At 36.1% G+C, this 15,930-nt stretch overlaps 1 protein-coding gene across 12 annotated transcripts in view; it reads left to right on the forward strand.

The window, feature by feature from the left end:
* The window catches only part of NRF1 (nuclear respiratory factor 1), a 138,768-nt gene that overhangs the window by 53,874 nt on the left and 68,964 nt on the right, over positions 1-15,930 (forward strand). For all 12 annotated transcript variants that reach the window (XM_023528929.1, XM_011357213.2, XM_011357223.2 and 9 more), the window contains one exon: positions 9,917-10,057. In XM_023528929.1, coding sequence (XP_023384697.1) covers positions 9,917-10,057 — 141 coding nt within the window. The remainder of the gene's footprint in view (positions 1-9,916; positions 10,058-15,930) is intronic.

Genomic DNA, 15,930 nt, shown 5'->3' on the forward strand with positions numbered 1-15,930 from the left:
AGTCCTGCCAACAACCTTGAATTTAGCCCACTAAAACTAAGAGAAGGAATTTCTATTGTTGTAAGCCACCAAGTTTGTGATACTTTGTGGCAGCCGGAAACTAATATGTATGTTATGTGAATTTTATCTCCATAAAGCTGTTAAAAATGTTAAAATAACAGACAAAGGTATGTCAGACAAATACCTACAAAAATAAATCATGGATCATAGCATTAATATCAGACAAAGCCAAATTCTCAAGACAGATGAGTATTAACTGAGAACCAGAGGTCATTTAGTATTGATAAGCAGTATAAATTTATAATGAACTTTTTATGCCTCAAGTAACATTAAAGCAAAGCACATAGATCAAAAAGTTAGAAATGTAAGAAACAATTAAAAGTAGGAGGTTTTAATATCTTTGTCAGACCAAGGAAGAAAAATATAAAGAAAAATATAATGATCTGAGTAATAGAACTAATAAGTTTAATATAAAAGATATACTAGCATATGTGAAAAATTACATGAACAGCTATAGATTATAAGAATTGACCATATGTTATTATTAAGCCACAAAGATCTTAATTGTAAAATGCAGAAATTACACAGGCCATATTTTTTTACCATAGTACAGAAAATTTAGAACTTAATGTCAAAAGATTGACAGGAAAAAATTTTCAACCATATAGAAATTTTAAAATACTTCTTAAAAGAAAAACTTAATTTGCAGACTGTTTAGAAATAATAACATAAAACTTGAAAGTTATGATCTAAACTGGTACTCAAAGAAATAGTCATTGCCTTAATTTCTTTTTATATACAAAGAAGATAGAAAAGAAATAAACTTCATCTAATTAAAGAAGCTGGAAAAGGAACAATAAATTAAGTCTAAGAAAAAGAATAAACAAACATATGGAGAAATTAATGAGTTTGTAAACAGAAAAGGTAGAATTGTTACACTCAAGGAAAGGTGCTATGAAAAGTCCAATGAAAGAAAAGCTTCTAGCATGCTAATTGGGAAAAAGAAGAAAACAAATGTACGGTCTTAGAAATGAGGTGAGAGTTATAGAGCTAAGAATAGATTGAAAATTGTAAGGAAATTCTGTGCATTAATTCTGTTCTTATAAATTAAAAACCTCAACAAAGTGGATAATTTAGTAAGAAAATAGCCAAAACATATTCAAACCTCAGTAAAACAATAAATGTGCACAAAATTTAACAAGTAATTAAATTATATTGTCCAAAGGGAACCCTGAATATTTTAGGTGACCTATGTTAAACTTTCAAGGTACAGAATATTCTTTAATCTTATATACACTGATATACAAGGTGGTATTAAAGAATTAGATCTCATTGTTTGCATAGTCAGTTATGCAGTATATTGCACATAATCTCGTATTAACAGTTAAAGAAGTGCTTTAGATTTTGTAATAACGTCTAACATTTATTGAGTGCTACTGTGTTCTAGGTATAGTTATAAGCACTTGGCATGTTTTCTTATTTAATAATTTAAAAACTGGTATTTGCATTTTGTTCTCTTGCCTAAAGCCATCATTATTCTTCCTTTTTACTCTTCTAGCTGGAGGCTGCTGAGAACTCTGGAAAAGTTAAAATTCAATAGGGCTGCTCATCTTTGGAATATGGATTTCAGATTGAAGATTGTTTATTGTTTTTGAGAGTTTGTTGAAGAGGGAATGAAAATTTTGGCGGTTTTAATAGTTGTTGAAAATTTTCTTACATTTTCCAGGGTTTTGTTTAATTCTTCATACTGGATTCTATTCAAATTACCTCTTACCCCACAATTGGGGTATATAATAAGGCACTGTAAACAAAGTTAAATGGCCCACAACAAACTGGAAACATTTTTTTCAAAATAATAACAGCAATTATATGTTATGTAGTTTTTAAAGTTCATGAAGTGTTTACAATTTGCTTGTTTTGTATGTAGCTTTTAAAGCTGACTAGTGTTTACAATGTGCTTGTTTCTGCTAAACACTTTGTGATTTTTAGTTAATCCTCACAATAACCCCATGACGTGTATATCTATTATTATCTGGTTTTTACAAATGTAGAAATTGAGGGTTTGGGAGCTTAAGTATTTTGTCCAAGATCACAAGCTAAGTAGTGAACTAATTAATATTCTTCATGTATAAAGATATCTCAAAAATCAATAAAAATATAAACATATTAATCACAAAGACCCAAAGATATGTTTGAGTATGGATTAGATATTAGATGATATTAAGGAATTAATTTTATATTTGTTTGATATGATCATTGTAGTTGTGTATATAAACATCTTTTTTCTAAGATGCATGCTGAAGTATTTAGAAATTTTGCAATATCTAAAATGTTCACTTTTAACCTAGCTTCCTTTTGAAATTTTATCCTAAGGAAATAATTGATTAAACGAGCAAAGATCTATGTGCAGGGGTATTAGTCACTAGTCACTAATTTTTAAAAATTGAGAATAGCCTGAAAGTTCAAAGATAAGGGATTGGTTAGATAAATTGATGATTCATGCAGAGATAGGACTACTACACTGCCATTAAACACTGTAACATAGTTCTTTCTATTAACATTTTCAGATGGCAACAGTGTATTAAGTGAAAAAAAGCAGGTTATAGAACCATACATAGAGTTTGATCTTACTTTAAAAGTAAATCTGCATTTTCTACATGTTTATAGATTTGTTGAGTGCACAGGATTGTCGTAACTAATGCTTGTATAGTATAGCAGATTTATAAAACTTTAAATATCCGTATTCTCAACAATTCTGACAATAACCCTGAGATGTAGGTATATCTTTGTTACTATTTTCATTTTACAAATGAGAATGCTAGCTCAAGGAGGTTGTGATTTACTCAAGATCCCCCAACTTCTGAATAATAGAGCCAGGGTTCAACCATTGTAGAGATTTTCATTCACGGTGATAGAATATTGTGTCTTCCATAGATTTGTTCAAGGTATTAATATGGGGTTTCAAATTTAATCTCATTTTCTTAGTCCTTGCCCTGTTTTCTAAAGGAAAACAAATAGAGTTCCTTTCCAGTTCTCCTGCACTGTGAAGGGTCAGGATGGTTGTTATAGGCAAGCACTCACCGTAGCTACTACTGGCTTCTTTCTGGGGAGGGAAGGAGGCACTTTAAAGGACATTATTCTTGTGCTGGTGAACAGCAAAGGTCACCTCCTCTTTTTCTCCTGGTTAGACCTGCAGAACCAAGAGAAGAGGTGATGAAAGCACCTTGGGTGAGTAAGTGAGTAATGGGGCAAGAGACAGTAGGAAGTAAGAGATAAACCTTATTTATATGTGCAAACGTTAATATGTAGTTTTTAAAGAAGGAAAAAAATTATTTTCATATATATTGAAGATACAAATAACACGAAACAGACATAACAAAAATATTTCCAGGAGGCGGCTCCATAGTGTAGTGGTTAACACGTCTGCTCTACATGCAGAAGGTCCTGGGTTTGTGTCCCAGGCGGAGCCACAGACCATACCACGAGTGTGCTAGGGGAGACAGCAACATCCGTAGGTCAGGGGTAGAAGTGGGGGGGCGGGGGAGAATTAAAGAGGGGAAAAAATTTTTCAAAAGATGTGACTAAAAGAACAGGAAAGAGAAAAATATCCTCCTGGATATCTTAATAGTAACCTCAAGTTCTTGAAAACTAAACTTAAATCTCCCCCACCAAAAAAATAATTAATGTCTATTTCCAGTATCTGTCCCCCTTATCCAGTTATGCAAGACAGAAGCTTGGAACCATTTTTAGCATCTCCCTCCCCTCTCTTTCACCCCACAGCTCATTCACTATTTTGTTCTCCACTCATTTCCTAAATACCTGTTAAATTGGTCTACTTTTCTGTTTCCATTGCCATGACCCTAGTTACTAGGTGTGATGTCCATCTAGTTCCCTTTTCAGTAGCAGGAGTCCTTTAATCGACTGTCACCTGTCTCTAACTTTATCTTGCCCGACTCCCTGGCTTCTCTCTTGGCTCCAACCACAAGAGTCTTTGTTTACTCTCTTGTACAAATTCTGCTTCATCCCTCCACCAAGCATTTTGTATGCTCTTCCCTGTGATTTGCTCTCTCTTACCCCCTTCTTCACCTTAACTTTGACTCATATTTAAGACCTCAGCTCAGTTGACACGTCTTCCTTGGAGCCTTCTCTGACTTGCACAGATCAAAGCCCCTTGTTCTTCTATCCAAGACTCACAGCACCTCTTAGCACTTATTACACATGCACTTTCATTACTTATTTTTGTGATTATTTTATTAATGTCTGTTGCCATCTAGATTGTGAGCTACAAGATGGCAGGGACCGGATCTGCTTTGTTCCCCGTTATGCTCCCAGGGCCAAGCGCTGTGCCTGTCATGAGTAGTTAGTTGCTCAGCAATATTTGTTGAATAAATAAAGCATCTTAAGCATTTGGCAGAACTCAGAAATTCAAAATGCGGATTTGATTTCTAAATTCTAATCCTTCATTGGATCTAAATTAAAACCTTGAGAAGTAAAGCTCTATGAAGTAAAGTTTGGTTGTGTCATTCTTTATAGTACTAGTCCTAATTTGTAATTGTGCATTTATTTTTGTGATTATTTTTGTGTTTGTCTTCTTGACGAGATATTAGGCACAGTAATGGGACACTGCAACAGATAAATTTGCTTGCCATTTTGTCCCTAGCACTTCCTTAGCCGTGCTTACCATATAATAGATTAATAATGAATATTTGTTGGCTAGATGGCCGGATAGAGAAGCTACCAGTTTCAGAGATTATATATGCTATGTCTGTCTGTATTTGTAACTTGGTGTAATTAGATAACTTAAAATTAGATGAACTCTCAGAAAGGGCCTTTGGCTATGATGGAGAACGAGATGTTCTTATCGAGAAACATAAGATTTCTCTAAGTTGTTTGGGATCTACTACTTTTGGTTCTTAGGTCTTCTGCAGTTTAATTTTTTTTTAAGCCTCTGCTCTTTAAAGCAAAGCAAGTTAAAAAACCTTGATAATCACTCTATTAGTATTTGAGTCCTTAGTGAAGTATCATGCTTAGTGAAGGCATGGCTCCCATAGTAAAACAGAGTTATCAGCATTTAGACGGGCTAATTCAGTCCTGCCCATTGGTTGATATTCACTATAGTGTGCATATGTAGCTCGAAAAAACTCCACTTTCGTGAAAACTCTTTGTAAGCTTTGATTTTTTTTTGAGCGGTTTTCCACATTGATTTTTCCTGTTTGTGGCTCAGAGTCCTCATATGTAAAGTAAGAATAATACTTACTTCACTGGGGAGCAGTAGAAATTAATTAAAGTTGATTATCATCCCCCTTGTATATTATGTTCGCAGAAAGTTGACATGAAAGCATTGGCAAATGATAGATTTTTAAAGTTGCTCTGCCCTGAAGGCATTCTTTTGGTGGCTTACTGCCACATCACGTACTTTTATGAGCTTTATGGGAGTGGGCCTAGATATATTTTGTTGAAGGACAGAGAGAAAATTTCCTTTTTTCTTTTCTAGAAGAACTGTAGGAGTTTTCTGAAGGTAGAACTCAATTCAGAGTCAGTAATCCATAGCATTTAGATGGAGACACACTGGGTATGACTAACCAATTCCACAGGTCTAGAAATTAGTCACAATCACAGAAGCAAGAGGTAGCTTTAGGGTAATCAACAGCTTCCTAATCAAATCATCTTAATGCTTTTATAAATTCCACTTTCCCAGTATATAAGCGGACTCTGAAGTTGGTTGTGATTTCTTATTCTAAGGCATTCAGTTATTTATATAGGTTTTAAAAAATGGCTTTAACTTACATGATATGTGGAAGCCTATTTAAGAAGTAATAAAGTAAAAGCCCTAATGTTTATTTACTTATTAGTCAACAAATAACAGTGTTAGATACAAAGTATGAGATGAGGATTCCATCCAGGTCCTTTGAGGTTGGTTTCAAGGTTCAAAACCAAGGACCCAAAGGGCAAGGGGAAAACTAGAAATCCGGACCGAGAGGAAAGAAGCTGACACTGGGGCTGGAGAGAGAACAGGAAGAGCCAACATAACTTCACGGGCCACATCCTAGGTGCCAGATGTGCTATGGGATCACAGATTTGAGGGCATCTCTGACTGGGGCATCTCTTTGTTATATATCTCAGATGGAATATATTTTTAATCTCAGAGGAGCTCGTAGGTAAAAAAAAAAAAAAATCTTTTATGGGACCTTCCTGAAGACTCCTCTTTTATCCAGAAAAGCTTCAAGTATACAAGGAATTGTGGTATCTTGTCTGGGACTATTTTTGCAACCTGAGGGCCCTTAATTTTGTAGTAGCCAATTCCTAAATCCTCAACAGAGCACGTTCTGTACCCAGAACTCTAATAGCTCCTAATCATACCTTAAACTTCCTCTATCTTTGGTAATCATGAAAATGTTTGTTAATATGTGATCTGTACATGTCTGAATATATGAAATATTTGATAATAAAAGTTTTAAAATATACAAGAGACCAGTTCCTGTGCTCAGCAATGCCAGGCACTTGCTAGTTGTGTACAGTGTAGCCTGGAAATAACAATGTTAGTGACACATAATCATTTGAGACTGTAGAAGTTTAAAGGAGTAAGGGAATGATGGCAGGAACACTTGGGACGTTTTCTCAGAGGAAATGGAAATTGAGTTGGGCCTTGAAAGATGGGCAATAGTTGGTTTAGAAGTAGAGTTAATGACCCAGAAGTAAGAAAAGAACTTGCTAAATGCAAAACTTTTGCTAAATGCAAAAGTTAGTAAGGGGACCAGCCAGCTAAAGAGAGGAAGGTGAGCAACATTGTCCAGTAGGATTCTATAGGTTGTATGCTGGGAACTCAAGACAGTGCAATTTGCATAGTCTGCAGGGCTGGACAGCCACAAGTGTATCTGGTGGAGGAGTATTGGAAAAGTAGGGAATGATTAGAAAGGTCGAAATGCTGGACTGTTTGGACTTCCTCCTATTAGAAGTAGGGAACTGTAGGAGCGTTTTTGAGAAAAAAATGAGAAATGACAATGAAGTGGCTGAACATACAGGCTTTGGAGCTAGATGAAAATTAGTTTGATTTCCAGCTATACTCCTATATACTAGCTTTATGATTTGGGGAAAGTTACTTAAGTTTTTTAAGCCTTAGTTTTCTTACCTTCATAATGAGTATAATAGTATTTTCCTTGTAGAATTATGTGAGGATTAATTGAAATAATATATGCAGTGCTTGACACATAGTAAGTGCTCAGTAAATGGTATTCGATTATAATAAGTCAATGTGTTTCAGAAATTTAAAATGGCAGTGATATACAGGATGAATTGAGGGAAGAGAGATTGGTAGTCAGACCAGATGATTTTGTTAAATGTTTTTTATCTTTAATTGTGAAACCAGTTAGTTGACAGTGATATCTTGGTGTGACATGACAAAGGTTTAAGCTGTGGTTTTGAGACCAGAAGGTAGAAGTCAGAGAACAAAAAAACCAGTATTTCATCATATTTATGACACCATCAATTATAAGATGCACCATTATTTATGTACCAAGAAGAAAAAATATTGACAAACTCTGACACAATTATTTACCACTCTGCATTTTTATTTTATATTTATTGAAAGAATTCTTTCAGGCTGGCTTAGAAATTTTAATCATATTGCTTTTATATATAAAAAAAAATGTAAGTGAAATAAATTGATATTCCTAAAACTTCACATTCAGAGTCCAACACTTCTGAATTCTTGTTTCAAAGTTATCATTATCTGTGTAGTTTCATGTAATATTGTCCGCTATGCCATCAAGAGCATGGGTGGTGCTGCATTTTTTTTAAAGTGCTCATTTATTGTCTCTCAGACTTTTTATCAAGCTGTGACGTTTGTTTTTGGTGCTTCTTGATCTTACCAGAAAGATCACTGAGGAAGTTATCAGAAACAATTAAGACCTACACTTCTTTCTCAACTGGTGCTAAATGGTTTTTTGATTAAAAAGGCAAGGGATTGTAGTCATGCCCCTAGCCATGCTCACATATGTGCGGTGACAACTACTATGCCTCATGTTGTCTGGTCCACAGCAATTTCAAGTTGTATCCCAATTTCAGAGGATTGATAAATGTGAAAAAAAATATATACACCTCAGAAATGACAGATCAGATTGAATCGAAGCACTAGCTTTATAATTCTGGGAAAGTTACTTTACTAAACAAGTTTAGAAGTACTATGGTCATACTTGAAGTTGTTTTGTTGTAAATTAGGCTGAGGGATGCTCTACCAGCATTTTTTTTGAAACAAGATATTTTTGAGGAATTATATAGTACTGATAAGTTTAGCAAATGTCTAGATATAAATTCCTAGAATTTACTGACCCATAAATATGGATGAATTTGAAACTAGCTAATAATGTAATATTAATGATCTAATGATTTCCCATCTCTGAGTGACAGGTGTTATCAGCACAATGAAATTTATTTTTATACTATTATCATTCACTCTTACTACATGGACATACATGCTAATATAATGATTTAACCTCATACAGTAAAGTTCAAAGACCAGAAACCTAGAAAGCAGAAAATATAAATCCTTAAAGTTGCTGTAGAAACACAAGCTGCTTATGTTACAATAAATATATTGGCAACAATTTATGAAACTTTCTTTTTTATTACAAACCAGGATAAAACCAAATCTCTAGAGTGATCATGATTCTATATTTTTGCACTATTTTTCTTTTATCCCCTTGGTTGTTGACCTACTTCGAAGGTTTTGTAACTGTAAAAGTCACACTTTATGGCCGGTAATTTTTACTTCTCCATATGCTTGAGGCAGAGTATGGGAATCTTTTTTAATCCTCATAATGAGTTACTTATAAGGAAGTATGTCCTGGTTGAGAGTCCAGTCCACTCAGCAGAAGACCCAGGACTCAAACATGTTGTATCTTCTAGGCAAACCTCATTTTCTCTTCTCTTTTTCTCTAAGATAGTGGCTTGAATCCTGAAAGCGAGTTCATTTCCTATCCCATCTTGTCACATTTTCATTATTCCACGGTTTCTTTGTTGTCCCCAAAGCTTTCCTCATCCCCCGTGTGCATTCTTGTAAATGAACAAACCCATTATTGGCCATAGTAGGATCCAGTGTCTCTCTACTGTTTCTGCTCCCGGTAGAAGAATGGGTGCGTGTACAGGTGTGCTGCTGTTAAAGTCTCTTGTCTTTTGAGAGACTTTTCACTAGCAGTGGAGGGAAGGGAGTCAGAACAATACGTGTTCTGGGCAATATGATCTGGGCTTGTCAGAGCCATGGAAGTATCCTGGGTTTAAGGTGCATCTCTGTCACCAGGGAGTACCAGAAAGGAGGAGGACTTGACCTGTGGGACTCTCTCTGGCCCGGGGCCTTGCTGATTGTTGACACCCAGCTACAATATATACCTCTTGTTTTTTTCTCTGATGCCTTTCAGTCCAGCCTCTCGTGCACTTGAATCTCCAGTCTGGTAGTCCGGCTTTGCAGGAAAGCAGCAACCTCAGATAGGTTGCTTAGAGTTTTAGAGACATAAGCTGTTGGTGATCTTGAAAATGATTTTGATGATTAACTGCCACAGCTAGGTTTTATTAAAGAGCCTGAGAAATGCCGAATAATGAATGAATGCCATTCCTATTAGATCAGGAACAAGTGATGGGGCCAGCATTGACAGAAAATGTGATTTTTAATTGAGAAGCAGTATTTCTGTAAAACGTTTTTCACTGGCTCCTTTCTACTGTTGTTACCTATAATTTCATCATCTTTTCATTTAATGTGATGTCTTTGAGGCCAGCGTGTGTTTTTATCTACTAGTTGTAGAAGTGTTTGTTCTACAGGCTCTACAATGACTGAGGGAAGGGAGCCCCACCCCCTCTGGTTGCTTGGCACCAACCTCCCTGGTTATTGGGCATCTTGTTTACTTCTGCCCTTAATTCCCTGCAGGTGCGTAAGTACAAGAGCATGATCCTGGAGAACCTGGAGTCTGCCCTGGCAGAACACGCCCCTGTGCCACAGGAGGTTAACTCAGAGCTGCCGCCTCTTACCATCGATGGAATTCCAGTCTCTGTAGACAAAATGACCCAGGTAAGGGGCGGGGAGTAAGGAGGAGACACAAAGGCAAGTGGCCCAGGTGTAGGCGGGTCTCAGATCACTTTTCTTCGCTCTGTCCTAAGTGGTACCACCAGAGCGAGATGCAGGCTAGAGCCTGGTAGTGAAACAGGAGCAGCCTTGGGAGGAAAATGTCACGCAGAAGAGTGCTTCCCACCCAGGGCGTGGATGCGGTCTCCTCCTTCCGTCGGCAGTTTGTACTTTCACCTGGGCCCTTGGGTTAGATAAAGAAGCTTTTAGGTTGGAGTCTGTTTGGAAAGGAGACTCTTAGGATGTTGGTGAATCATAGTCAAGCAGAGCAAGGTAACTTTTAGTCCCCTTGGGGTGCACTGCTCCTTTTTCCGTGTAAATTCTGAATACTACCGCACTGCTGCCAAGGAAGACTCCCCTCTCCAGGGCACGAGAATGGGAAATTCAGGAGGGCACCTTCCTGCGTCATCGCTGCCCCACTCTTTGGAGAAGGGAAGTCAAAATGTACTTAGCTTGATACCGCAAGAGTTTTGCTGAAGTTTTCTTTTAAATTTGTTTAGCTTTAAAAGTGATAGCTTGATCAAAAGCAAATGCTTAGTCTTTGTTGAAGAACTAGTTATTTAATGGAAACATTACATGTTTTTAACACAAGAAAAAGACATTTAAAAACAACACAAATCATCCCCTTAAAAAAACTGATTTCAACATTTTCAATATTGTAAAGTTTATTCTTCCAGAAGCTCTCTTAAAAATGCCTTCTTATTTCAGATAGGTTCCTATATGTTTTTATGGAAGACAATGTTTCAACCTAAAGTGTTAATTATTAAGAAATTCTTTTCTTAGAAATTTTGTTCTTTCCTCTAAGTACTATTATGCCATAGTTAGTGTCTTTGTGTAATTACTTATAATTTGGCCTGTGTTATTAAAGTCTATATTTAAGATATAGTAAATGAAGGACAGATGTTTAAAACATTGGGTTCACAATAAAGTTATAAATATTGCTAGCACGGTAAATTCTATGATTAAATTTAGTCCTTTTATGTAATAAGGGTATTTACACAGCTAGAAAAGCACCAAAAATAACTGTCCTATGCTACTATTAATTCAAAATCAACATTAATTAGAAGTAGCATGGGTACAGTCATGCTAAAGTATATAAAGCCCAGATTAAGTGTTTTTGCTTAAGACTACGAATGAGTCAAATGTATCAAGATCAATTTCTCTTCGGTTAATAAACACTGTAAATTATTGAAATAATTCACAATTTATTCACTCGTGACCTTTGACTAATTACTGCCTCACTTTCTCCTGCCTAAAACATGCAGCTTTCCGCTGACAGACCTAGAGTTCTGAACATACTTGCATATCAAGACACAGGCTTCTGTAGTTGATCCCTTATTCCTCCATCATCTAACCTATTCATGGGAACAGTTATTTAAATCTCTTCATGGAACCATGCAGCAAATGCCTTGTTTATAACATATTTTTCCCATCTTATTTCTTTATTTGTATCCTTCATCTTGCTAAATTCACTCGTGAGTGTTCTTTACTTATTCAATCTGCCAGCAGCATTTAACATGGTTACTTTTCCCTTCTTAAAACACTTTCTCATCTCTGTTTCTTTGACCCCACACTCTCCCGAATATCCTCCTTCCCTGGGTCTCCCCTGTTCTTCTGGCTCCTCTTCCTCTTCCCATGCAATCAGTATTGGCATGTCTCAGAGCTCTATCTTTAGTTTCTCTCCAAGTGATCTCACTCTGTCCTGTGAGTTTTATATCCCATCTATATGCTGTTTATACCCCAGTTTATGCCACTGTTAGATCTTCAGTACTAACATGCCCAAAACAGAACCTTCGATTGCCCCCACTCTCCACTCCAAATCTGTTCCTCCCCTAGTATTCCCCATGTCAGTTAATGGCACCACTATCTACCTGGTTGCTCAAGTTCCAGCACAGGAGTAATCCTTGATTTCCTTTTTTTTCCCCTCACTCCCCCATCGGCCACATGTAATTCGATAGCAAGTCATGTCAGTTCACCTCTGAAATGGACCCCGAATCTGCCCATTCTTCTCAGTTCCCATCACCACCCTAGCCCAAGCCTTTAGCATCTCTCACAGACCGTTTCAATTGATCAGTTCTATTGATCTCCTTATTGCCACTCTTGCTCTGTTGCAGTCCATGCTCTGCAGAGCCACCAGAGATTTTTAAAAAAAACTTAAGTCAGGTCATGTCTCTCTCTCTTGTTTAAGCCCTTTAATGGCTTTCCACTGCTCCCGGAATCAGATTCAAATTCTGCCATGTCCTCTGAGGCTCTACAAAATCTGGCCTCTTCCAACCTCATTTCTCATTCTCTTCTTTAGTCTCTGTGCTCTGGCCAAACTGGCCCCCTTTCTTTTTGTCAAACACTTCAACCTCATTCTCTCACTTTTGCTGTTCTCTCTGTCCAAAACATTTTTCTCCCAGATCATCGCATGAATGACCTTATCTTATTTAAAGTCTAGCTCAGATATCACTTCCTGAGATAAGCCTTTCTTGATTATCTCTAAGAAAGTTTTCTCTTCCCACCAAGTCACTACCTAATACACTCGCTGTTATCTTTGCAACTCTTATCACTACCTGAAATTATCTTATTTCTTAACATTTATACAATAAGTTCTCACTTAACATCCAGGATATGTTCTGCAACTTTAAGTGAAACCAGTTTTACCATAGGCTAAGTGCTATAAACAAGAGTTAAGTTCCTATCGCATCTCATCAACAAGAGTTAAGTTCCTATAGCATCTCATCAACGTTATGAAATGGTGTTATTCCAGGACCTGCTGTACTTTGTGGTCTGTCTCTCCAGCTAGAATCTGAGAAAGGACTTAATTTAATTTCTGTTCTTCACTGCTGTCCAGTAAATAATACTCAGTATCCGTTTAGTAAATGAACTAAGGGTCAGAGTAAAAACAGATCCAGAGTAGTGGGTAACTGGATTGCGAGTCTTCTGAATGAGTGTTTACTCATTATAGACATTGATGCTGCACAGGAGGTGGGCGGCACTTCCTACTAAGTTCTGAACCAGCAACTTGGTCTGAAGTGATACAGCATTTTGTAACTATAAAGCTAAATTGTGATCTTTTTATTGTTGGATTCATAGATCTTTCTGTGAACACTTGAAGGATCTCTAAATAATGGTTCAAAAAGGAAGGCATTATCTAAATTTTTTCCTGTCATTTTATACCTGCTATTATTCTGTCCCTAGGGCCATTCTAACTGGTTAAAGAAAATATAAGGTGAATTTTTTTTTACCCAATTGATGTAAAGCATTTATTCTATCTGAGATATAAAGTACTTCTAAAGCTGACTAAGCTTCTGATTCAGAATATTCTGTTGGTACTTACTCTCCTGCAATGGGCATTTTTTTCCCCCTGTGACACTTGTGCTAAGTTGAAATAATCTGAGGTTTTGATTACATACAGTCATCATGGATTCTGATCATTATGAAAATTGGCTAATGGCCCCAGAAGTTAGAGCAAACAGTTTAATTATCATGTTGGAGGTAAACGTTTGAAACTTTCCCATTTTCATGAAATATGCACTGAGGAGAGCTTGGTGCAGTGGTAGAGCCAAGGGAAGTTGGTCCCCAAGCCACAGGCCAGATCCAGAGGCACTCTTGGAGGCCCGCAGTTTCTTTATTTTCGTGCATTCTCTCCCTTCTCACCACAGATGATGACTAAAAAGTAATACATAACAAATAAAACGAAAACAAACAAATGGTGAGACAGAGTGAGCAGGATGATGAAAAACCGAGCTCCCAACTGAATGGGGATTTCTGAGTATTGAGATCCTAGGTTGTTTTTCCCTCCTAATCTGTGTGTGTGTGTGTGTGTGTGTGTGTGTGTGTGTGTGTGTTTTGTTTTCCTCAGATACTTTCTTAATGTAAACAAAATACTTTTTTTCCTAATCAATTCTAAAGCTTTTCACTATTAATTGTAGTAAAAGTAGGGTTTTATTTCAAATCAAACCTAGGTAGGCAAGGGTATGGGAATACAAGCACTTTGTCAGTAGGAATGTACATCGGTACATTTTTTCCAGAAGGCACGTTGGCAATGAATATCATAACTTAAAATGTGCATGTCATGCCCTCCAAGTAGGCAAAGATGTATGTTCATGGCATTGTTTATAATAGGAAAATCTGAGAAAAAGGTGATTGAGTCAATTATAGTAGCAGTCCTTAGAATTTACATGAAAAGAAGGGCAACTTAGCTTAAAAGAGACTAGAAGTTTACTATTCAGTGAAATATTAGACACTAAAAATGAGTATTTGCTCTCTATTGCAGAGAACGAAATACTTGTAGTATATTAAGTTAAAAATAATTTGTAAAATAGCATTTCTTTTATACTCTAATTTGAGGGGTTTAGGTCTTTATTTTTTTTTCATTTGGAGGGTTTTTTTTTTAAGGGAACACAGAATTGAATTAATGTCACTTGTTTAGAAAATGCACACAAAACTTGCCTCTGTGTGTGTGCGTGTGCGTGTGCGTGTGCGTGTGCGTGTGCGTGTGCGTGTGCGTGTGCGTGTGTGTGTGTGTGTAACTTTTAGAGGAATATACACCAAAATATTAACAGTGATTATCTATGTGTGGTGGCATTTTGAGTGATTTTTATTTTTTTGGTCTAAGCATGAATTGCTTTTATAACCATAGAAACATAAAAAAAGCTTTCATATTTTATATTAAACTTCAATTTTTTTAAGTGCAAGTTCGACGATGTTTCTACTTTGTTTTGTCCAAAGATTGATTACTTTTCTTTATGTTCGGGTGAAGATATTAGTGACTCTTTTTTCTTTCCATAGCCTCTATCTGTTGGAAGGCATACTACTAATACTAAGTTCTTTACAAGGATATTTCATTTAATCCTTGCCCTCCAGAATATATGTATAATTCCTATTTTATAGTCAAGAAAGCAGAGCTCAGATGTGGTCTCTAGGCATAAAGGACAAAGTAAGGGTAGTTGGACTCCAATTCTAGCGTTCAGATCACGTGAGTAATTCATTACTTCTTTGAAACGATAAAATTCCAGAATTATAGATATTCATTGTACTAGATAAAGATGGATTCAAGTTGACCAGACAGCTCTGTGAACTATCTTTTCTGCACTGAATGCTGTGGAGCTGACTGGTGTTTATGCTGATGACCCTAATTTACAAATGTAATTCCATATATGATCCTAAAATGAGTTTCGAATCATCTAAAGAGAGCAAATTATATTCAGTATTGTTCTAAAATTACATGTTCTGTTATTTTAATTGTTTACAAATTAAAAAGTTAGCATGGTTTATTGGAGTTGGAAGATCTAGTCTGTAGTCCCAGTTCTACTACATATTAACCCTGGTTCTTAGTTTCATCTTCTGAAAGTGAAAATAATACATGCTCTCCTACCTTATGGAATCAGAGGAAGAAAAAATGAGGTATTATATGGGGAAGTATTTTGAAAACTAAAGCATCATACAAAAGCATTATTACTAATTATTAATACTAATTATACATGTTACATATATTAACTTGTGAATAATGTGAACCTTCCATTTCTCACCCATTTTTCACTTAGAGAAAGTTAATGAACCTAGAATTTTTATTTTGCTCAGCAATGAAGTGGGACAATACAGATGACAATATATTGAGAAATCAAGGCATGAAAAGAGGAAGCTATTTATGAAGCAAGCTGATAACAAATAAAATTGAATTTAGGGTCTAGTCCGTATTTTGCCAGTGCTTTGCTTTCTCTCTCTCTCTCTTCCTCCCCCTCTCCTATAAAACTATATTGTGATCATCACTCAGGTTTAGTATTTCAGCTAATCTACACTAAACATTACTGTTTTAAAAGAATTTTTTTTTT

The sequence above is a fragment of the Pteropus vampyrus genome, unplaced genomic scaffold, assembly GCF_000151845.1.
Source record: "Pteropus vampyrus isolate Shadow unplaced genomic scaffold, Pvam_2.0 Scaffold33, whole genome shotgun sequence".
Lineage (NCBI taxonomy): Eukaryota > Metazoa > Chordata > Mammalia > Chiroptera > Pteropodidae > Pteropus > Pteropus vampyrus.